General features: G+C 34.5%; 3 protein-coding genes and 2 pseudogenes across 4 annotated transcripts in view; 1 reads left to right on the top strand and 4 right to left on the bottom strand.

Moving 5' to 3' along the window:
- Positions 1-424: 424 nt before the first annotated feature.
- LOC120143086 lies at positions 425-3,001 on the bottom strand (annotated as a pseudogene).
- A 3,566-nt stretch (positions 3,002-6,567) lies between these two features.
- LOC120143072 (E3 ubiquitin-protein ligase RZFP34-like) lies at positions 6,568-9,852 on the top strand. Its single transcript, XM_039157491.1, has 13 exons — positions 6,568-6,666; positions 6,759-6,858; positions 6,940-7,027; positions 7,117-7,176; positions 7,302-7,334; positions 7,426-7,503; positions 7,599-7,642; positions 7,733-7,773; positions 7,870-7,952; positions 8,061-8,152; positions 8,274-8,343; positions 8,437-8,478; positions 8,567-9,852. The coding sequence occupies exons 2-13, from the start codon at positions 6,788-6,790 to the stop codon at positions 8,717-8,719; spliced, it is 855 nt and encodes a 284-aa protein (XP_039013422.1). The 5' UTR covers positions 6,568-6,666; positions 6,759-6,787; the 3' UTR covers positions 8,720-9,852.
- A 971-nt stretch (positions 9,853-10,823) lies between these two features.
- LOC120143027 lies at positions 10,824-11,833 on the bottom strand (annotated as a pseudogene).
- A 1,864-nt stretch (positions 11,834-13,697) lies between these two features.
- LOC120143058 (ACT domain-containing protein ACR10-like) overlaps positions 13,698-24,718 on the bottom strand; it is a 29,767-nt gene continuing 18,746 nt past the window's right edge. Inside the window, exons 3-8 of one of the 2 annotated variants that reach the window (XM_039157480.1) lie at positions 16,058-16,275; positions 15,753-15,971; positions 15,313-15,418; positions 14,685-15,021; positions 14,261-14,545; positions 13,698-14,010 (exon numbers count right to left, since the gene is read on the bottom strand). In XM_039157480.1, the coding sequence (XP_039013411.1) occupies positions 13,873-14,010; positions 14,261-14,545; positions 14,685-15,021; positions 15,313-15,418; positions 15,753-15,971; positions 16,058-16,211 (1,239 nt within the window). In that variant the 5' untranslated portion in view covers positions 16,212-16,275 and the 3' untranslated portion in view covers positions 13,698-13,872. Of the gene's footprint in view, positions 14,011-14,260; positions 14,546-14,684; positions 15,022-15,312; positions 15,419-15,752; positions 15,972-16,057; positions 16,416-24,718 lie in introns of those variants that run through there. The other variant, XM_039157479.1, reaches the window with a different exon arrangement.
- On the bottom strand, positions 22,309-24,675 carry LOC120143062. The gene is made up of 4 exons (XM_039157484.1): positions 24,583-24,675; positions 24,425-24,502; positions 24,255-24,353; positions 22,309-22,538 (listed from the first exon to the last, which is right to left on the bottom strand). Exons 1-4 carry the CDS (start codon positions 24,583-24,585, stop codon positions 22,461-22,463), a joined length of 258 nt encoding a protein of 85 aa, XP_039013415.1. The 5' UTR covers positions 24,586-24,675; the 3' UTR covers positions 22,309-22,460.

Raw genomic sequence — 24,718 nt, 5'->3', positions numbered from 1 at the left:
AATGATTATCCGACTATTTATTATATTCCAAACTCGTCATTTTCAGTAAATTTTGATGGTAGTCTGAGCTATAAGCTAATTTATTGACTAAAATATGATCTTATAATATCAAATGACTATCATATCTTAGTCAACATGTTAACGTTCAACTTAGACGATCGTTAATTTTTTAATGAAAAATGATGAGTTTGAAACATAATGAATAGTTGAGTGATCATTTTGTAATTTTTGATAGCCCAAGGACTTAACAAAATAATTTCTTATAATCGGAAAATCATTTTATAACTTTTAATAATCAATAGACTCAATAAAATAGTATCATATAATCGGAAGAACATTTGTATACTTTATCCTAAATTTTAAGACTAATTTGATATGAATTATAAATAAATATTATATCGTAATCATCTCGTAATATTCAAAATAAAAAAAATGATTTCGTTTCATCCTACTGTCATAATGATTTCATTCCATTTTAGAATACCTATGTAACTTCCGTTCCTTTTTTAACAATCAAGAACGATTACGAGGTGGATTTTGGAGCAAAAAAAGGCATATAAGTATGACCTGATTGCTATCTTGGATACATCTCGGTGACGGAAAGCTCGTTTTCCGAGACTGATCCGATATCGTTTCCGGGTTGACTTGAGGCCGTTGTCCGGAATTTACGTTGTCCGTCCCGCCGTACATAACGAATGCAGGTTCCGAGGGTAGTGGGAGAGTGGTAGAGTAGCTGGTAAGCATTAGAAGTAGTGAAGCCATAGTTGGTCTCTGAGCTACATTTTCTGAACACAAAGCAGCCCCATGTGTAGCATCTTATTATATCAGTACTTGAACCATCCCTCAAGCAGGGATCTACCACATCCAATGCTGTCCCAGCTTCCCAGTTTCTCCAAGCCTGCAGGGTCCAATTCATGCAAAAATTCATAATCTCTTCTTTAAAACGCATCGTAATATTAGAGAGATTTGGATTCCGGATGCTTACAAAGCTTAGAAGATGTTCCATGCCACTCCCATTATGAAAATTGCTGTTCATTTGACCATTTATAATCTCCAAAACCAGCACACCAAAACTGAAAACATCGGATTTAACCGAGAATTGGCCGTGCATTACGTATTCAGGCGCCATGTATCCGCTGCGAGTCGGTCGTACAAGAGAAATCAGTGACTTTGAATGGTTCGTTTCACGTTACTTGGGGGGCCAAGGTTACTTACTATGTTCCGACGATTCTGCTAGTAGCACCCTGTGTTTGATCACAGCACACAGTCTCGCCATGCCGAAATCTGCAATTTTAGGAGTCATCTCGGCGTCCAACAGTATGTTGCTAGCTTTGAGATCACGGTGAATGATTCGGAGTCGAGAGTCTTGATGAAGGTAGAGAAGCCCGCGAGCAATGCCTTCTATGATTCTGTATCGTCTTTCCCAGTTCAAATACGGTTTCTTAACCGGATCTGCATCACCATTAATGTGGAAATCAGGATTAATGAACTTTGTAGCATAGATTCTATAATGCAGCAATACACTGATTACTGAAATCTCATATACCAAATAAGATTTTATCCAAACTTCCATTAGGCACAAACTCATAGATGAGGAGCCTTTCGGTTCCTTCAAGGCAGAAACCTTGGAGCCTAACCAAGTTCCGATGCTGAAGGTTCGCCATTAACCGGACCTCGTTTTTGAACTCAAGGTCTCCTTGTGCAGAACCTGTGGATAGCCTCTTCACTGCTACTAGTTTTCCACCAGCAAGTGTGCCCTGAGAACATATCAGAATGAATCATTTACAAGCATATGGTAATTGAACTCGTGATTTGGTACAATACCTTATAAACTGCCCCGAATCCGCCTTGTCCGAGCTTATTTGCATCGGAAAATCGATTCGTTGCTGAACTAATGGTGTTGAAATCATATTGTAAGGACTCCGGAGTTGTGATTTCATCCACGGATTCAGTTGCTTCATGCTCTAAACGTTTCAGCTTTCCCTTCCTCGACCTTAACACGATGACGATGAGACCGGAAATGACGAGTACAGCGAAAGCAACAGCCGATATCGATACGATGACAGTAGTTCGAGATGAACTGCTCTTATTTTGAGAAGGTACCCTACCAGTTGTGGTGGGATCATTTGATGGCAGGGAGATTGCGCGTCTGTATCTGCAGCCGTGAGATTATAGAACCGTACAATCTCAAACCTTAGATTACAACTCGGCAGGCATACCCTGCCGCCCTGTTTTCCGTCGCAGCATCGAGGGATATACACGACAGCCTGCGACAAGCAAGACCGGCAGCCGTACTCGGCCAAGTCGTTAGTACATTGAACACGAGCAAAAACTGATTGAAAAGGTGTCACTCGTGCACTTCCTGTTGCAAACTTTCCTAGTGAAGTCCCTGATGAAGCCACATTCCTTAAGTTCTCCAATAAAGAACCCAGTGCTTGATTAAAAGCACTTGCATCGGGCACGTTATTCGCGTTCTGCATCTCGAAATTCGGGGTGAATTCCGGAACGCCGAGGATCGAACGGTTCGTGTACCGGAACATGCAATGGTCGTACCAGATGATCGCTTCTCTTCGGAAAGGACATCGAATCCGAAGCTCGGCGTTCGCCGCATTGATGCAGTTGAAGCAATCGCTCGAGTTCGGGTTCAAATCACCCCTGCAGAGCGCGAGCGCGTTGGCTCTATCCGACCCCGGCTGGCCTGACGAGAAATTGTAGAAGCCGTTGTTACTCGGTGTGCCGCGGGAGAAAGAGGACAGCAGGGCGTTTAGGTTTGTCTCGTAAGTGCTGTTCGCGGTGAAGTTGCCGCTGTTGCTTAAACAGAAATGGCGTAGCGGCGGTTGTTGTTGAGCGACGGCCAGAGTAAGGAGGAATGCGATGGTTAAAGAAGATGACAGAAACTTGCACGAAAGATCCATTAATGCCATGAAAAGCTTAATGAAGAGTTGGATGCTGAAATCATGCATGATATAGGAAGATTTGGAAGATAAAGCTGTAAGAATTTTCTTACGAATGATTAAAATAAAACAAATGCTTGACGCAGACAGAACAGAACTGGAGATAAGGTTCTAAGAAAGTCCCTGCACGGCGGCGCATTTGGACCAATCTGAAATGAATGTGCCAAAGTCCATGAAAACCGTTTACTATTGTTCTGAAACACTGTATTGGCACACGGATTGCAAATACCAAGGCTCCCACTTGGCTAATGACATGTGCAGGCTGCAAGTAGCAAGTATTATAATAAAATGGCAGTACTGGGAATCCTTGCAAATCTTCTCTACAGGGACCACTTTCACCCTCCAACTAGGGCTTCAATAAGGCCATGAAAAAGTTGAATGACTTCGACAACTCAAAAGGAAAGCCATAGGTGATTGAATCGACATTTCTGGGTTGAAATTCCCAGGAAGGAAGTTTCCCAGTGTTTCCGGGAAATAATTATAAATAACCTTCGAATGTCAATCATCTCAAAGAAGACGACAAAGCTAACCATTCTTGAAGTATACAATCATTTTGATCAAAGGTGTTTAATGAGTTGTTCAGTTTGTGAGTCGCTCGAGGTTCAACTTGATTCCATTTCTCTTTTTCTTTGACTCTCTTGAAAGTGTGTAATTATTTTGATCAGGATGTTTAATGAGTTGGACATCTTGTTAGTTGTTCGAATTTCAAACTTGATCAACGTTCGATTCGGATTAACTCGAGACCTTAACGAGTTGAATAGAGTAACATCCAACTTAACTCGATAAGTTCATTAATAATTCATTAATATTTTATAATTTTTAATAGTTATCTTAAAGCAATTATTCTACTAAAAAAGAAAGTCTAACTAAAAATTATTATTTTACCAATATATAATAAGAAAGATGCTAAAGTACTGATTAATAATTTTATTAATTTAATATTTTTTTGATAAACAACAACAAAATATACTAAATTATTAATTTACTAAATTTTATATATAGTTAAAAAATAAGATAAAAATTTTAGTGAGTTTAACTAGCAACAAGTCGAGTCGAGCAATAAATTTTTTTAATGAGCACAAGTCGAGAAAAAAATTATCAAACTTAATGAACAACGAGTTGAGTCGAGCAACAATTTCTTTAATGAATATGAATCGATCATTATTCAACTCGCGATCGACTCGTACGATAAATATTCCTAATTTTGATCATCTCTCAATATCATCATTTGCCAAATAAAACAAATATGTTCTTTCGTGAAGGGTTGGTCCCCTTGAAAACCCAACAACTCTGGTGAGAACGAAACGTTGCCGGAAGAAAAACGGATAGTGTGATGTAAAATTGGCCTATAAGAACGCCACACAAATAATAACGAAAGTATAGGGTAAATTACACGGGTGGTCACCTTTTTATTAATGTGTAATGTTATTAAGCGAACCGAACATTCAGCGAATAGTTCGGCAAGAAGTTCGTTTATGTTTGTTTATTTATTAAACGAACGGATATGAACAAGATTTTATGTTTGTTTAATTAAATAAACGAACACAAACAAATGACTCGTTCATTCATTTATGTTCGAGAACTTTCGGTAATCCGTTCATTTATATGTTCATTCATTTACGTTCGTTTATATTCATTTATGTTCGTTCGTTTATATCCAGGGACGGCCACAGAATTTTATGTTAGGGGGCGAAACAAATTTTCAATTGGAAATACATAGAAAAAATTTAAAATATATGATAATTTTAAAATTTCAGGGGGTGATTGCCCTCACACGCCCCCTCGATATATCCCTGTTTATATCCAAGCCAATCTCTAGACTTGTTTGAAATATTAAGACATAATAAATTTTAACCTTAAACCCATTAATATTTTAAAATTGAATTAATTCTAAACCAAAATAAAAATACTCAAATCAATTAAAAAATATATAAATCCTAAAATTATTTGGAAAGAAAAAAACTCCTCAAATACCAACCCAATTAATTTTATGTTCGTCCGCTTATGTTCGTTTACATTCGTTTATGTTCGTTTATCATTTTAACGAACGGACATTAATGAACACAAACAAGCTAAATTTCTTAGTGAACGAAACGGACAAAAAAAATCGTTCGTTTAGTTGTTCGTGTTTGTTTGTTTGTTCGGTTAAAGTTAAACGAACGAACATGAACATACCCTCGTTCATGTTCGTTCGGTTCGTTTACAAGCCTACAGTTCGGTGATTTAAGATAAAATAGGTCGAAAACAAAAGTAAGTAGAACGTAACTTTTTCAAAATCAATTACTAAAATAAGACAAATCCTAAACAAAAGTAACCACCCACGTAGTTTATCCAAAAATATATTAGTTTCATATAGAAAAAAGGGTAAAGTACACAAATGGTCTATCAACTATAAGACATTAGCTTTTTTAGTATTTCGACTATTAAAAGTTACAAAATAATTCTCGACTATAGGCCCTATTTTGTTGAGTCTCGTGACTATTAAAAATTACTAAATGATCATTCGACTATTCATATGTTTCAAACTCGTCCATTTTTATTTAAAAATTGACGATTATCTAAACTGAACGATAACCTACTTATTGAGATATGAAAAAAATCATATTTTAATATTGTCTACTAGTACCGATGTTTTCGAGCACTGACTTGATGACATAATGTTTCAAGTACTTGTTCGATGACATAATGTAAACAGAGAGTCGATCCACAAAAATACATCTCATACGATTATGAGATTATATTTTATCATATCCTACTCAATAAGTTAACGTCCAACTCAAACAACCACTATTTTTTAATAGAAAATGATAAGTTTGGAACATATGAAGAGTCGATTGGTCATTTTGTAACTTTTAATAGTCAAGGGACTCAACAAAACAACATCATATAATTAAGGGGAATTTTTTTTTAACTTTTAATAGTAGAGAGACTCAACAAAATAACACCCTATAATTAAGAGACTATTTCATAACTTTTAATAGTCAAAAGATTCTACAAAGCAAAACCCCATAGTCGAGAGACCATTTGTGTACTTTATCCAATAAAACACTACACTTTTCGCAAATAACCGGGAGGGGGATGAGTGAGTCACTAAACTTTAAGACTCGAATAATAATAGAATACCTAATAATTCAATGTGAATATCGTGTGTCAACTTTACCAAGGTGTAGATAGTAATATGTGCTTTGACTTCGTGGCATCAGCTCAGACGAAAAATACAAGAAAAACAGTTTGATAATCTACTCTTTCCGTCCATATTAATAAAATAAGTGTTAAATCGATAAAATTTAATCAATGAGTACTTAATAAATAATTATTGATTATGATTTTTCGGTAAAAACACCCCATATTAACCCCACTTCATTTAACCCCACTTCATCTTCTTTTCTTTATCATTTTCTTGGGTCACCTTTCCATTTAGTTTTTGTTGAAAGTGACACAGTGTCGTTTCTTCTTCATTTGATCTCTGTCTCTTTTTTCTAAAGTGCAATTATTGGGACGGTTGATCAATACGTTTGCGTGTCACCTTATAATTGGTTTCCCTTTAAAGAATCTAAATACGAACGCAATGTACAATTTCACAAAAATCAAGGGACCACACCATAAAATCTTTATTGTTTTGTTTTGTTTATCTACCTGTTGCCCATTCTGCATGATCGCTTCAGACTTTAGCTCGATGAAGCCGACACATCATTCATCCGTTTCACTTCGGGTCTGTCTTTTCTCTTGTTTCAAACTCTATATGATACTTCAGCTCTTCCATTTCCAAATCGGTTCCATCTTTCTTCTTCGGGTCTGTTTCAGGTAAATTTTGGAGCATAATTTGGGGCTTGATGGAGGCCGTTTGTGACCCCAAGGTGTCGAAGAATCCATCTGTGATGGAGAAAGGATATGGGGAATTTGGGTACCTTTTATTCACCCCAAAGCTTCTATTTTTCACCATCTTTATGTATTTTGCGTTAATTTTGTTAGTGTAATTTTGAAGGTGCTCCCACTACAGAAGAAGGTGCAAGATCAGGGCTCCTTGTTGCAATGAAATTTTCGACTGCAGACACTGTCATAATGAATCCAAGGTCCTTCCTTTTCTTCCTCAATTCTCTTCAAGTTTCTCTTTTTAATCGTTTCTACTAATTCATCATGAAAAAAATGGTCTTTCTTGAAGAACTCAATGGAAGTTGATCTTTTTCATCGTCACGAGGTTCCTCGCCATGACATAAAAAGGGTCAGATCTTGTTGGGTTTTTTATTAATTTTTTTTGTTGTAGTATTTTTGGACCATTTTCGGATTTCCCCCTCATTTTCCTATGTAATTCTTAGCTGATATTCTTCCATTCAATAAATATTTCAGGTTATTTGTTCCTTGTGTGACATGGAACAAGATGTAAGTTCTTTAATGGTGATATAAAGATTGAGCAGAATGAAAAGAGGAGTAAAATTACTGACTTGCTCTGCTCTTTCTTGATGTAAATTAGGTTCGACAGCATTGCATAAACTGTGGGGTTTGTATGGGAAAGTACTTTTGTTCGAAATGCAACTTCTTCGATGATGATGTTAGTGGTTTGCTTCATTTGACTACTGAATATATTGCAATTCCATAATTAAGCTTCCTTGTAATGGAAATCGTTTTCTTGTCTTGAATTGCAAGGTCTTGAAAAATCAGTACCATTGCGATGAATGCGGTATCTGCAGGTTCGGTTTGTGCTAAATCTACTCTCGTTCTGCGCCTACATGCATATCAATGATATGATATCACTGTATTTACTTTGTTTGATGTTGTAGAACTGGTGGTGCCGAGAATTTTTTCCATTGTAATAAATGCGGTAAGATTACCGACTTATCTTGCGTTTTTTCACCTGAAAGATCATTTTTGTTTTCTCTATCTTCGATCATTGATGTTCCGATTGTATCTGTCGAAGAATGTTGCTATTCTATGATCTTGAAGAACTCGCACAGTTGTGTTGAAAAAGCTATGCACCATAATTGCGCTGTTTGCTTCGAGGCAAGTTTAAAACGCTCAAGGTTTTCCTAGAACTTTGCAAGTGTCGTATGCTTTTTCGACCTGCTAATTTGTCGGTTTTTTTTCTTTCTTTTGATTTCGTCGTTTTAGTTTCTCTTTGACACGATAAAAGACATAGCTGTCTTACCATGTGGCCACACGATACATTTGGAATGTGTGAAAGAGATGGAACGACATTTCCGGTAAGTCCTTTCGAGTACACGTGCAACCTCATAGTCATGCAGATTATGTTCGCCGAAAGCATTTCCTTGTTCATTTTGTACTTCATTCTTGGTCAGCTGGTTTTTAATGATGTTACTGCAGGTATTCATGTCCCGTTTGCTCAAAATCGTATAGTGATATGTCCCGAGCGTGGGAAAGACTTGACCAAGAGGTATGCCTGGAATAGATTATAGATTGTATTTAAGTGCGCATGTAAATATTTCTCTGATCCATTGGCCATACTGTTCTTAAAAACAAATTTCAGATTGCTTCGACAACGATGCCTCAGATTTATCAGAATAAAATGGTGAGTGAATTACTTAATTTGCAGATTTTAGAGGCTATCCTTGTTTAGTTTGAGCTACTTATCCATTAATCGATTTTGGATTGACCAGGTTTGGATTCTCTGTAATGACTGTGGGGAACATTCGGAGGTTAATTTCCACATCTTGGCGCACAAGTGCCCGAAATGCAGATCATACAACACCAGGCTGACGCGTGGAGGTGCTGCTTCGGGCTCATCAGAGATTACGAAAAGAGTTAGATGATGAGTTCATCAATGTTTATTTCTTTCGTGCTTTTCGTTTTCTTCTTTTAGTTCCTTCGATAACTGCCATGTGATTTCATAGGGCATTAGAGGGTAGCTGGAAGTAGGTTTCTTTCCGTCTTTGCTTACGCCTGTCTCTGTATGCCAATCCGCCGTTGATCCGGAGCTTGCGGATTGTATTAGTGGAACAAATGAAACTTGTAAGAATGCAGATGGTACGTACTCAGATCGTTGCTAGTGCTAAATAAATTCCATATTGTCTAAGATGTCGGTTTTGAATGTCGTATTTAGGGATTCGGTTACAGCAGGTAACGAAATTCTTAGTTTGATCCAACTGCTATGCAGCAATGCATAGTGAACTAGTAACATAAATCTCAGAATGGGATATAAATACCTCAAGAATGTATAAACACACAAACGTCAAAATCTGGGCTCTCAATAGATGCTGCAGGTTTAATCAGTTCGGGCTGTAAAGTTCAACCTTTCGATGATTGAGCGGCCGCACAGGTCTTGCATTTGCTTCTGCATACCGATGAAATCATTCAATCAAACAGATGTTAGATTTGCTTCAAGAGATTGCTCATTTCAAGAATGTTCCTGGTTTAGCTAATTCGATGTAAGTCGATTATTTACTTACATCGTGGACAGCTATTCGGAGTACCCGAACTTGGTCTCTTGATACAGTTCTTATCTGCATAGTATACCGAATATGCATCAGAATCTCATTTTCCAGATAAGAACTTATTAGAAATGATTAGATTTTTAGTATTTTTGTTTTACCTCGTTGTCCTTTGTCCAAATGATACCTTCACTGCAAGGAGGAACTGTTAATAATTAGCTTTTCGATGTAAGTCAAATCATATGACATGCCAGAGAATGTCGCCTGTGTCGGAATCGGATCTTTTCGTGCAAGGAAGGTCGGGGTACGAGTAACCAAAAAAGGGGTCAGTTTCGAACACAAACATGGCAACAACTAAACGTTTACCTTGGTCAGGAAGGCATCAGATGCACCACACTTGTAAAGTTGTCCAACAACAGCTAAATTGTTCAAGTTGTGATAATATATTTTATTTCCAGAATATCCACACATGCTAAGCCACCCATTTGGAATAAGCAACGTCGACCATTTGTGTACTTTTCCCTTTTTTATTACATTTATGTTTACAAGATGATGATGATGCTTATATTCTGCATTTTGTATTCAGTTCTAGGCCACTCATGTACCCCTCAATGTCCTGTCTGGTGAAGTTTTTTACTTTATATTTTGTGCTTAAGATCGTTGTTTAATGACGAGTTGAAAAAAAATATATTCAGTTTAATGTTGGGTTTAATTTAGATTTTATTAAATGGTATTGATTCAAGTAGTAAATAGCTTAATATCGTTTAAACAAGTCTAGAGTTCGAATCATTATATATGCAGAAAATCCGTTAGAAGACTCGTCCACTAAAACCAAGTATACGAATGAGTTAACACTAAATTAATCAGAGTGAAGTCATGGAATCGAGAGTACAAGTAAAAAAAATAATATGATTTTTTAAAAGGGTTGTTTGCCCTAGGCGTCTACTAATTTAAGGCCATGATTCAGCTGATGTAGGTCACATGCTCACTAGCTGCTGAAATGGATAAGCTTATATTTGTTTATTTATTAATACCACTTGACCAACTCTCTGGCCAATGAAGCTTTGTTGTTGTTGTTGTTATTATTATTATTAGCTTAGGAACTGTCATTTTAGCGGTCACACTGATACACCCCTTCTTACCCTTAATCTGTCTGAAATATCCGAATTTTTTTAATAGTATAAATGATTATAAGGTAATGTCCGTTTATAATTTTTTTAATCGTTAACAACACACATCTATAAATACAGTTATTTAAGCCCGAGATCTTTAGAAAGAATATCATTGATGTTGCTAGATAGATTCTCTAGGTTTTATTTGGACAAAGACAATATGCTCTTTCACTTTTGTTCTTTGAAGGTTGTGCAATGGCAAACTTGTGACTTGCATTCTTTTCAGAAATAATATCAATATACCTATATATATATATATATATATATATATATATATACAAGCACATTAAAAGGTAATGCATTCTTTCTGAAGAGTGACATACTATTCCATGTTCCAAAGGGAGTCTGAACATCCCCATAAATCATTCTCCTCATAGAACCATGCTGGATAACAGTAGCATGAATTTGTAATATTATTACACTCTTCCTATGATTTAATTTGATCACTTTGAAACTCTGATATCCAATCTGATAACCTGGTTTCATATGGAGAAGTACTCGTAACCGTAAGATCGAAACCCGACACTCCAGCAGCAGCTGCATAAGAACTGTTTTTAGGGTCTGAAATATTCACACAAGGATTGGAGTTGTCACCATTGTAAGTTTTGAAATAGGAATTTCTATCATCTCCTTGGAGCAAGAACAACTTCTTGTCATCGTCTTCTCCGAATCGGAAATTTCCTGTCGAAAAACCGAGCTGTTAGAAGTGATTGCAGAGGGGTATATATATATGAATCAGTAAAAGGGTATATTGAAGTGCACCTTGATCTTGAATTACTGCTTTCTTTCTTAAACGAGTTCTCCAATAGTTCTTTATCTCATTATCGGTTCGTCCCGGCAACCTTCGAGCAATCATCGACTACATGCGGGGAGTATGTTTAGGAAAATTGATAGCAGAAACTGAAAAAAAAATCCAAGAAGATGAAAGAATCTCACTTGTTGCCCCATTTCTCATGAAGTTTTAGTATGATCATCTCTTCTTCAGCACTGATACGGCCATACTTTAGATTAGGACGAAGATAATTCACCCACCTCAGCCTGCAACTCTTGCCACTTCTCTTTAAACCTGAAATTAAACAACTTCATCTATAAGTCGACATAAAAAGATAACTTCTCATACAAGAAAACAGAACGATTCATCACGAGCGTTATACGTATCGGATTAAATACCGGAAACTCTAGCTACATTATCCCACCTCGGCTCCCCAAAAGCTTCACAAACGTTATCAACTCTCGTCTTCGTCCTCGTGCCAAGGCCATTTACTTATACTTTCGCCTTGCACCGCTGCTGCGATTGTTTCCTCAGCCATTGTTGCAGATGACAGATGAGTTGAGGGAGAGTTTCAAGTGTTTCTTATATGAGGTGGCAAAAAGTATGCTCAAAAGAGAAAAAGAAAGGGTGACCAGTAAAGCTTACATGGCACCATAGCCGGAGAACACTAACGTTGTGGGAACTCCACAATCGGCTTACATGATCTCATTCTAATAAGGTTTCCAATTAGGTTAGTCCAATAGGATATTTTTCTCTATTTTTCCCTTTTTTTGTTTACTGTAAAAAGGAAGAAGAACATCATCATTTGTCAGTATGTGCAGATAGCTACTGAAGTTGAGAAGTGAAATATTTTAAACCAGTAAACGTAATACGATCAGTAAAGAGAAAACACAAAGGATACGGATATTGTTAGGTAATAGGTAATAGCTAAATAGAATAAAATCTAAATCTTTAATTAGATCCTCCCCTTGACCTTGTAAGTGTGTTTATCCGATGTGACGGACTTCGGATTAGGATCCAGAGTGTGTCCAGACCACTAAACTCGACACCATCTTTAGAGGGTGGAGCATATTCTACTAATGTCACGGCCCGTAGATTTAGATCCGTGACGTGTGCGTAAAAGTCCCCATAAGAGTGCGTTTGGTTCACGGAATGTAAGATTACCAGTGAGAATAAAAGATTACCAGGGAATAGGATTACTGGGGAATGTTGTATTTTGTGTTTGGTTGGTTTAGCAGGAATGTAAGATTACCGTGTTTGGTTAAAGGAATAAAAGATTATTGGAATGTATATTTGACCAAATTGTCCTTATTATATATTTGTATAATATTACAAATTGTAAAATATTTATATATTTTCTTTTAAAAAATAAATTCATAATATTTATATAATTTTTTTTACAAAATTAAAAATATAAAAAAGATTTAATAAAAGGGTAAATTTTTTTTACCCCTGAACTTCATATAAAATTTTAATTATAAACTTTTTTTGTAAATCTAAAATAATTTAAGGATAAATTTGTAATTTAACCTTGGTAGAATTTTTATTATTCAATGACAGAGAAGGATATTTTTGGAAAAAAAAATAAAAATTTAAGGACATTTTAGTCCAAAAACGCCGGTAATGTTACAATACCTAAGAGAATGGAGGTAATGACATTCCCAGTAATATACCCAAAAAATCTACTATTGGTAATAAAATATTACCAGGAATGAAATTCCCGGTCAACCAAACATGAGAATGTGAGATTTCCATCCCATGAGAATCCCACAATCCTTGAACCAAACACCTCCTAAGAGATTGTGTGCATAGTATTAGGTTTATTCAGACAACCTTGGAACAATCTTTGTAGGATGAAGTACATTCCATTTAATTTAAGATAATTATTTTAATTAAAAGGATAGCGTAGATAATATTTAATTTGAATTCGAATTATTTAAGATAAGATATGATAAAGAATTTGTTCAATGATATTCAATCTCAAACGTCAATGTAATTTAATCTTCCTCCGATAGAATTTGAAAAGCTTAACTGTTGAATCATCTATGAATGATTTATTGACGAGACGGACAATATCATCATATTCACATAGTTTCATTAGGCAAGTTTTTTTTATATATATAACAACTAGAATAGAGCTCAAATAAATTTACTTTTAAAAAAAATTAACGTTAAATTTTGAGAGTATTAAAATGGACCAAAACTGTTATTTTAGGTATTAAACACGTTTAAGTTTTTAAGGGCGAGGTACTAAAATGAAACACAAACTAAACATTAGGCATGAGTTTGAAAAAATATTAAAAGTTTAGGTACTAAATGCGTAGGTTACCCAACAAGATATACATCATATCTACATCTATGATACAGCAACTCTTGACCTTTCAAGTATACATGGCCGCAAGCACTTATTGTTTCCTCTTTGTCTACTTGCTACCAACAGGTTCCTATATCACATGGTTAGCCTCAGAAGCTTCAAAGTTTTTACTGACCTGATCAATAATTTACACCGATTGCACACGGCGGAGGCACATAGTATATGTACTGCAGCACTAGCAATGGCAGCAGACGAAGGGGCTATCTTGTGATCATAGTTATTCCCAACCCATCAACCGCTTCCAAACTTCTTCCTCGACCTTTCGTCTTGGGACGGATAAGCTAGCCCCTTCATCTAGTAGAACTCTGTAAACTTCCCATTCTCGATCTCCGATCATGTGTCTTCCAATCTCTGCCTGAAAAATATGAAAAACACATAAAGGCTAATTGCTCAACTTGCAAAAGAAAAAGGGAGAAACATCGATCGACTCCAGATATAACGAAAAAGTAATGCATCGGAACAGCGAAGATGAGTAACCGAGAAAAACACATGCATATTATTGCAGAAAAGATGTGGAAAACATACAGCCCCATGATATGAACTCTAGTGCAGTGTTAAGTTCAACATGTCAATGAAGCTTATACAGCAGAGAGCTGAGAAAATACCGAGAATATGCAAGTGTTAAGCATCTTTAGAGCAAGGGTAATGTCGAAGAAAACAAGAGGCCGGCCCTTGCTTGATAACTCTACAGGGTTTGCGACTAGAAGCTCAGTGTCAGGACCCCGGCTCACTACAGCTACTCTGAGGGGTTGGAGCAGCTCCATCTTCAGACGTGAGGACAATGCACTTTGCTTTCTGGGATCAACTATCTTCTTCCCATCAGCTTGCATTATAAACAAGTCGATCTCGCACTTCTTTCCTTGTTTTATATAGAAGCGTCCGTATGAGATCTAGTCAAGTTATGAAACTGAGGCATTAACATGGAGTGTGAGCAGAGAAATGTACATGATCAACTGTAGTGCTTCATTTTTTTTTTTGAAAGTTGAGTGATGAAAATTCGGTTTATCATATAGTAATGAGTCTATCTACCTGAATGTTGTAATCCTTCAGAGTTCTCATTATGTCATATAGAAGACCTTTATGTTCTCCACATACGATCTGAACAAGAGTGTGAGCAGGGCTAAGTGAGTTGTCTATTGTGACACAAATATCGTTGCACGTAAGCGATACACTCGGGAGTTCATTAGACGTCTCGATGTTGAAAATATCTTCGGTTATTGCAGGTGGGAGAAATGGAGATGCTTGAGAACATGCAGTAATTTCGGGTCCAACCTTTTCGACGTTAAAGCTAATTATAGCGTCCTGCATAACATCTTCCAACGCTTTATAAGTCTCCTCCTGCCTATTTTTTGTATGTAATAGTTCCCTGGAAAAGAAAATATTGACCAAGGGTAGTTCAAACTCAAAGTGGACATGTAATTCAACTCCAATCCATTAATCCTTCCTCCAAAACAGAATGTTAAGCATATTCTTTTAGGCATAGGCATATGCATATGCAGTGTGAATGGATGTACATATTGTTCTGATTCAAGATACATTTGTAAGCATTTCAAAGAGGCATAACTGATCCGGGTTAACGAAACATACAGCTAGTTTCTAAAGATTAGCAAAGCAAGGGATTTGATTTGAAGAGATCATAATATCAAAGGAACAAAACCTGGTATCCGTAATGAAAAACAGGTCCATCACCGTGCCGTCCGGAGTTGTAGAGACCTTCACTTTCTCTATACTGAATTCAAGACTACACAAAACTTGTGTCACATCTGCCAGGGCAAAAGATCAAAAGTTGATCACTAATACATTTCTCAAATTATTCATAAAATAGACCCTGTCCTGAGATGAATGCAAGGTAGCATATGCTCAAAAACTCGACCATTTGACAGTGAAACTCATACCCTTAAATACACCGTGCTGAAACTCCGAAACTCAAAGGAGAACAGCAAATCCCTTAACCAAATGAAACAACCCCACAATGCATTTGAAGGAGATATGTCCATTGAATAGTAAAAGAATCAACCAGATGAAGACAAAAATTTGACAGAACTTGAAAGTGCGAAACAACAGGAAGATGGTCCTGATAAGAAGAAAAAAGGTTACCATGTAAAAGGCCTTTTCTATCATAACAGCGAAGCTTGAGGAGAAATACATCAGGAGGCCTTGAAGACTGCAATTCAGAACTGTAATAAGAAATCCCAGAAGTAGAATAGCAACAAGGGCAAGCTGCAGCTAGTCTTTTCTTCAACAATTCCCATCTAGTTGTTGGCTTACAAACCACCCAAAACACTATATAACACCATTTCCCATCCGTAGATACATCTTCACAAGAACAAATTAAGCTTTTTTTAAAAGAAAACAAAAACAATAAAAAAGTCTAAACAAGTTTGAAGAAAATTTGAGAATACCTCCTCTGACAATGTTAAGACCGAAGAAGAGCAAGATGCGGCATAAATCACAGCCTAAACCAGTTTTATCAGGGCAATTTACAGTGATGATGCTCGGCTCTCCTTCTTTATCCGCCTGCCTCATAATCACCACGTCGTCATGCAGAAAACCCATGCCTTTTATTCTTCAAAGCTTGAAAAAAAAAAACAGTGAAGATTTTGCCTTTTTGATTCCCTGGTGGTGGTGTTATGACTTTGCTTAGTTTTAAAAATTTTAAGGAGTTTTTGTTTTGTTGAGCCGTACTGTCATGGAGATGGAACATAAAAGGTAGAGAGAGAGAGAGTTACTGGTTTGAGAGAGTTACTGGTTTGCCTTTCTTCGCTTGCGCTTCACTTGTCCTTGCGGTTTATCAATCTATTTTCATTCCCCCCCCCCTTTTTTTTGGATTTCAAACTCTTGACAACCTCAAACCCTAATCAAGGTGTTTTGGATTAATAAATGATTAATGAATTCGGGTTTAAATAGTTGTATCTCTATTATGGATGAGCATGGGATAGGTTTGGTCGGATTTCTAAATCCGACTCAACCCGAAAAATTATACACTTTCCACTCAACTCAAAACTTATAAGCATTCCATCCGACCCGAACTCAATCTGCCCTTTTGAGATAAAGGCTAAACTTGACTCGATCGAACCCAAAATAATATATTTATGAAAAATATTACTTTTATTCAATAAAAAATAGATATTTGATTAAAAAAACTACTATATAGAGTGGTCTTATTGCAATTATCTCTAAACATATAAAGTAAAATTATATTTTTTTTAGTCGGTTCAAGTTGGATATTTTTAACTATAAACTTGAACCCGATTCAACCCGTGCATAATCTTTAAAAGCCTTGATCCAACCGACTCGAACTCGATTTTTTTTTAAAAAAAATTGACTCGAATTAGATAGGTAAGCTTCATTTTCATCATTGTTGAGAAAAATTCAGTCATTTTTATTAAAACACACATTGGGGTTCAGTCTTTATCCTAATATTTTAAAACAATATTATGTGGAACTGACAGGGTCCAACATTATTGGACATTCTTTATTTAACATTTGAGATCAAATATTAAAAAAATACAACAAAATTTTATTTTATATGAATATATATGTGTGTGTTTTTTAAGTCCTATACACATTTCTTAGGGTTAACAAATATTATCTGATATTCGTCGGTAGATTATTGGAATATATTTTGATATACCCACCGATTTTGATTCAGTCTGAGTCTGAAATGATTATGTGTTCACATCGATCTAGATTGTTTATTAATGATACAAATGGTAAGATAATGACTTACGCAATGAGACAACTGAAAATACTCGAGCGTAATTATCATATTTATGATTTAAAATTGATAATCGTAGCGTTTACTTTAAAATCCTAGAGGTATTACTTGTACGGTGAAAAATGTTATATCTTTGTTGATTAGAAGAATCTCAAGTTGAATCGATTTTTTACCTTGATTATATATATATATATATATATATATATTTTTTTTTTTTTGGTGTTTAAAAATGTCTGTCATAGTCAGCCATGGCCATGGGGTTCATGCTCATGATAATCCAATCAAAGCCAAATTTGTTTTCTGGATTTCCAAAGGTGGGGGGACCTGCAATAAAGCTCCATCCAACAAGTGGAACCAATATAGTTCTCAATGATTTCATTTTTTAATAAAAAGAAGGCATAATGTCCAAAATACTCCTTAACTTTTACTAAAACGATCATTTTGGCCCTCAACGTTTCACTTCGGGACAAAAAGCTCCCTTTATAGATGAAAATCATTAGTTAAAACTAGATATGGGCATGGGTTGCATCGGGTTTTTGGTCCACCCGACCCGACCCAAGAACAAAAGATCCTCCACCCGAGACCCGACCCGATCCGACCAAAACAAAATTTCACCCGACCCGACCCGAAATAAAAAATATTTTTATTCATTAAAACAATGACTTAATTGAAATATATATATATATATATATATATATATAGAGGGGTATTATTGTAATTATTTCTAAATATTTAAGATAAAATTATATATTTTTTCGGGTCGGGTCGAGTATTTTTCACCCTAAACTCGAACTCGACCTGACTCGAACATCACACTTAAAAAAACCCGACCCAACTCGAACCCGATTTAAAAAAAAAACCCCGACCCGATCGGGTTGGGTTGGGTTGGGTCGGAACCCTTCGGGTTCGGGTCCAATGCTCATCCCTAGTTAAAACGTGATTATCGCTCCAAAATATGAGCATTTTTAACCCAGAATGAAACTTTGAGGGCTAAAATGTCTAAAAAGACTAAACAAATTGATTATTCTATCAAATTTTATGGGTCGTTTTGCCTTAAAATGAAATGTTGGGGGCCAAAATGCTTCAAAAAATAGAACATTAATAAAACGATCGTTTTGATAAATGTTGGGGGCTAATTTTGATATTATACGTGAAAAGAACTAAAAAAAACATGAGAATTTTGTTAGCAAATGTTGGTTGAAAACGATGGGATGTCATCCACTTGTTTAAAAACTTTAAGCATCCATATCCTGCTTACAATAAAACCGAAAAGGAAAAGGCAAACATGCTCAACAATGAACGGCCAATTTTTAAGTATGTGTTTGATGACGAACTTGATAGGTAAAAGATAATAATCAGATGATTAAAATAGAATTAATATAATAGTTTAGTGACTAAATAAATGATTAATGACACGTGAAATGATATTGAGGGCGGCTTATAAAATTAAAAGAGTGTCGCTGGTTTTTTAAATAATAGGATAAACTACATAAATGACCACATAATTATGGGTCAGGATGCGAAATGATTACTATTTTTAAAATTGTAATAAATATACCAATGAACTATTTAAATGAGTTTAAAACGACCATATGATGTTAACATTTAACGGTGTTTACGTGGCAGTTAAAAAATTTGTATAATTAAGATGCGGGTCCTTGTAAAGTTACGTATTTGCGATGCTGGCACCCTGCTTTGCTTTCTTCCATTTTGGTCAATACTTGTTTATGATTTGTTTCCTTGGATATTCATTTAATCCAATTTGATCATGATTTTGTTTTTAATTTGTCTAATGCCTTAATTTGAGTATTAACTTTAAAATCTTTTATTCCAGTCATGTATTAAATTTGCAGATTAAATCTCCTAGATTTTAGAATTAATCAATTTGATCACCAAGATTAACTTTAATTCTTAACTTTTAATTAGGTTCTAATTTCAATTTAATATAACAAAATGTTGTTTAACCGGGTACCCACATACCCGATACCCGGTTTAATATATATATATATATATTATTTTTTATTTTATAATAAATTTTTATTTATAAATCTCAAATTATTTCGCTCTAACATTCTAAATTCCTAATTTCTTAAATTTTACCACCATAACATTCTAAATTCTTAATTTCTTAAATTATTTCACATTAACATTCTAATTTTTTTAAAAATATTTATTTTAAATTCAAAACATTTGAAATTTAATTATAATTTTTGTTTTAATAATTAATAAATTTTTAGTAAATTGAGTTGGGAGGGTCGTCCTTGCCTCTGTAGTACTTGATTCGGATTAGTAGATCAATGGATCGGAAACTGGTGGTTATAAAAAAAGAAGAAGATCAAAAGCAACCACCCAACAAGAAACCCGAAAATAAATCTTTGTTCCCTGCTCTGACCAGCATTTGGTTTAAACTCTCACCCACAATGTTGAATAACAGTGGAGTGAGGCCTCAACCATCGAGCAATCTTGACTCTTTCTGTCGGAACACCATTAACTAGAATCTTTAAGACGCGACCAAAACGTCAAACGGTTAAATTATTGATTGAAATATGATAAAATTTGAATTCGATGTCTCAAACGGTTGTATAATTCAAACGATTCTGAGATCGAATTTATCATATCGTAGTCACCGAGTTAACGTTTAACTCAGATGACAATTAATTTTTTTAATAAAAAAGACAAGTTTAGAAAATATCATTTAATTGGAACGTGAGTTTCCTATGGTAGAAACGTAATATATTTTTTTCTATATAATACTTAAAAGGAAAATGTTATTCTCCTTGATAATTCTGAATTTAAATATCTGTATCTGTATGTGTACGTGTGTTGTCAATTGACTAATAAAATTTTAAGTATATATTTCCTTATAATAATTTCAGATTATTTTTTAAAAAATAAGTTAATGTTCTCTTAAATATGTTTTAATTGAAAGTGAATGATTTACTCATTTTAGTTTGAATAAAAAATTATTGTCGATAGTAGAATGATAATCGATCGATTATATAGAAATTATAACTATGGAGACCTTGCAATATAGGAAGTGTTCTATATTAACTTCATGTTTCTAATTTGGTGTCCACTTAACCCTAATAAAATGGGAAGCCCAAACATCCAAAGAGTTAGGGGTGTAAATGAATAAAATGTTCGACGAACTGTTAATGAACCGTTCGTATAATGTTCGTTTATTAAGTTAAATAAATGTGTATGAACAAATTTTTTATGTTCATTTAATAAATCAACGAACATGGATAAAGGTGTGTTCATTTCGTTTATATTCACGAATAAACTCGTTTATTGGCTCGTTTATAAGTTTATTTATTGATTCATATATAAACTCGCATACTCAATTCTCATTTTTCTTTTCTTTTTTTACATTTTAAATATTGGTGAAGATAGATACTAAATCATAATATGGATTTTAGAGTTCAGACTGTGAAACTTCAGGAACTTAAGGACTAATGGTGTATTTTCACCAACTTTATTTGGCTTGTAAATAAAATGATAAAAAGAGTGTTGGTTATCGAACATTAAACAAACAAATACAAACATTTTAAAAACAAATAAACGAACAAAAACACTATATTAAAAATTTAAACAAACACGAATTGAATATGAACACCTTCAAAAATAAACAAACGAACATAAACATAACTCTGAACGTTGAAACTCAATATAAAGTCCGATGCCTGTATTATTTTACTGAAGAAAATCATTTTTATTTCAATATCATTAAAATATGATAAACTTCAATCTCATTTTTATTGAAGATTCTAATTTTAATGGCATGAGAACATAAAATTATGGGTAAACTATGTATTTAGTACCTAAACTATCAATTTTAATCCGTTTTAGTACTTAAACTTTCAATTTTTTTCAAAAACATACCTAAAATTTAGTTTTCATTTCATTTTAGCATCATGTCTTTATTCTTTAAAAAACGTGTTTAGTACATAAACTATCAATTTTGATCCATTTTAATAATTAAACTTTTATTTTTTTTTCAAAACCAAAGGTTAAATTTTGAACAAGTGTACTAAAATAAAACAAAAAGTGAACTTTCGGCATGGTTTTGAAAAAAATTAAAAGTTGAAGTACTAAAACGGGCCAAAATTGATTGTTTAAATACTAAATGCATAATTTACCCTAAAATTATTATGTGCCATTAATGATGTTATCATGTGTGTTTTTAAAAAGGGTAAATTACGCGCTTAGCACCTAAACTCTTAATTTTAGTTTGTTATAGTACCTAAACTTTCAATTTTTTTAAAACCACGCATAAAGTTTAGTTTTTGTTTCATTTTAGTATCTGTTCAAAATTTAATGTTATTTTTTAGAAAAAAATAAAATAATAGTTCCGATACTAAAACGAATCAAAACTGATAACTTGGGTACTAAACGTGTTAAGGTTTTAATAGCGAGTTATTAAAATGAAACAAAAAACTAAACATTAGATATGATTTTGATTTTTTTTAAAGTTTAGATACTAAAACATGCCAAAACTTATAGTTTTGGTACTAAATGCGTTAAGCTTTTAACGACAATGTATTAAAATGATACAAAACCTAAACATTAGGTATGGTTTTGAAAAAATTAAAAGTTTAAATACTAAATCAGACAAAAACTGATAATTTAGGTATTAAATGCGTAGTTTACCAAAAGTACCAAAATAATGGATGAAACTAATGTTCGGATATCAACTAAGAGCTAAAATTTTATATATCAACTTGAGAGAAAGTGCCTAGTTAAAGATTAAACTTAAGAGCAAAAATCTCTTAAGGACCAAATTCGAAGAAGGTTACTAATTCAAGTACTAAAATTAAAGTTTTTTACTTGAATAAGGGCATAAACCAACCAAGTTAAACTTTAGGTTCAATGCAACTCCTGCACTTAAAACAAACCTTTAGAAGAGGATTTATGGGGAAAGATTTTATTACATTTTCATGTTTCCTCTAAACAAGACTTATGTAGGTTCCATGGCTTCCCATGCTTTACTATGTCTAGATTATGTATAAAACATACAGAGTGATTCTTTTTCCCAACAAATCAAAAAACTTAAGAAGTTCATCTTCAACAGGATCGAGCTTTCAATATCAATCCTGTTTGCCATTTGTCTCTCCGATGAGTTTCGAACTAGACTCCGGTGCACCAGGTTCAGTTTCTGGGGTCACCTGTCAACCAGAAACTTAAGCAAATCAAAAGGATATAATCACGAAACAAAGATAAACATTGGTAACAACTACTGACCAAAAATCAAACTAGATTATTGTGAGTTTTTTTCCCAACAGCTTATAAAATATAAATAATTATTAGAGTCGATGGTTGCCGGACGATTGGTGGATAATAGCTTGCAAAGAAGACCTGACTGATCAGAATGCTACAAACAAGAGTATTCCATGCAAGAGTGACAGAAAACGAACTACATGAAACTCATGGCCTCCCTCACATAAAGCACGAATGAAATGAAGTGAATCCGGTGTTACATACTCCTTGTTTATGGAATAATACGTTCGAGTTACTTACCAGTGAATTTCAAAACTCCTATTATGTTTTTTCAATATAAGTATAAAACTGGGAACTAAGATGGACAAAGAAGAACAAAGCTGATACCTATTCAGAAAGTTAGCTCCTATGTACTAGTTACCTGCTACAAATCCAATAATATAACTTGCATTATCAGATAGTTGCTTATGGAGACAAAATATTATCGCAATACGACCCATATACTTTACACGATCATGAAGAATCACCATTTTAATATAAACAGATCCAATACCAGATTATGGTTTTTTTTATATAAATGGCACAAAAAAATTAGCTCACAAGTATAGGATACCTGCTAGAAATCTATTGATATAGCTTGCATTTGTCAGATAATTGCTAGTGGAGACAAAACAGCACCACCAGAAAATAGACCTAAATTCTTAACACGATCATGCAGCAACACCATTTTACTTTAAACAGATATACTCCCAGATTATTTCTAAACCTTCCTCTCAACTTGGGTTATTTTAGGGTGGGAGGGGCAGCATAGAAGGCCTAAACAATTTCCAAAATCAGATTGCATTCTCAATTTTTCATCTATTTGTAAGGCTTTCATCCAGCTCAAGACAAAGAGATAAATAAGTCGCAAAAAGTTCACTAATTTTTCTCTTCCCCTCCCTTGAACCAAAAGAAAAAGTTCCACACTCTGACCACACAACAAGAGGAGACAAATTTTCCTTCTTTAATCCTTCTCCTTTTCCTTATCCTCTCCATCCGTGTATCTACAACACGGGCGTCCCTCCAAACTCCTAAAGCCATAAGGTAACAGGCTACTATGCAAACCAGTTTAAGAATCTGAACAAGAAAATGTAATAATCCAGAGCACAGAAGCCCAATCCTCGTTTTACTGGCAAACACAATCCCTAAAATCAGTTGATTGATTAGATACCAATTAAGCCATGTTCAAAATAAAAGCTATAACACCAAAGGATAGCTACTTCAATCAGGTCCAGATTCTCATCTGAACTTCTAGATCGATCGATTACTTGTTCGAAATTCTGTCAAGCAATTTTCAAAAAAGAAAAAAGGATTAATTTATGCACAGAATTAGATCTCCATTGCTATATTTTTCATTTGCTAAGCGCCTAAAAACCACGTTTTTGAAGCTTTTATCATTCACCTCTATATTTTACACATAATAATCGGCTTCTTCAAATTGCGGCAAAGCAAACCCTAAGAAATTCTAAGTACCTCCGAAACCAGTGTATCCTCCATTAGCAATGATAATTCAGCACAAATAATAAACCAAATTAAGTTAAAAGTAAAACTTTGGATTACTAGTCATTACTAATTCAATAAATAAGCACAAACTTAAATTAAGCAGGCAAATAACGATCGCTCACTTTAGTGTTTTCCAGTTTTGCAGCCGGTTTATAGGGACACGCCGGCGGTGCCCTTTCCGGTTTACGGTATTCCCATCCAAAAAGCCTGTAGATTTTACCCTGGTGTGAAAAAAGGGGGTTAATTAATCAAATAAAAAACATTGATGATTATAAAAATCAAATAATTTTACCATGATGAAATCGAAGAGGAGAGGCAAAATGTTGACGATCGGAACGAGGAAGAGTGGCAACAGGCAAGCTATACAAACCTGGAAAAGAACCCTAATCGTTATATTGATTAAGCAGGAAAAATAATGAATTGAATTTGAAATGGTTTGTTAAAAGCTACCATCTTTTGATTTCGATTTCGATTTTTCTCTGCTGCTCTTCGAAATTTAGATGCGGTTTCAATTTCTTCTATAAAGATTGAACGTAAACTATTTATTAATTATAATTTTATTTTCATCATCAAATAAGAAAAAGGG

Source organism: Hibiscus syriacus, unplaced genomic scaffold, assembly GCF_006381635.1.
Source record: "Hibiscus syriacus cultivar Baekdansim isolate YM2019G1 unplaced genomic scaffold, ASM638163v2 tig00110833_pilon, whole genome shotgun sequence".
NCBI lineage: Eukaryota > Viridiplantae > Streptophyta > Magnoliopsida > Malvales > Malvaceae > Hibiscus > Hibiscus syriacus.
The sequence above is the reverse complement of the archived record's forward strand: the minus strand, read 5'-3'. Positions and strand labels throughout refer to the sequence as shown.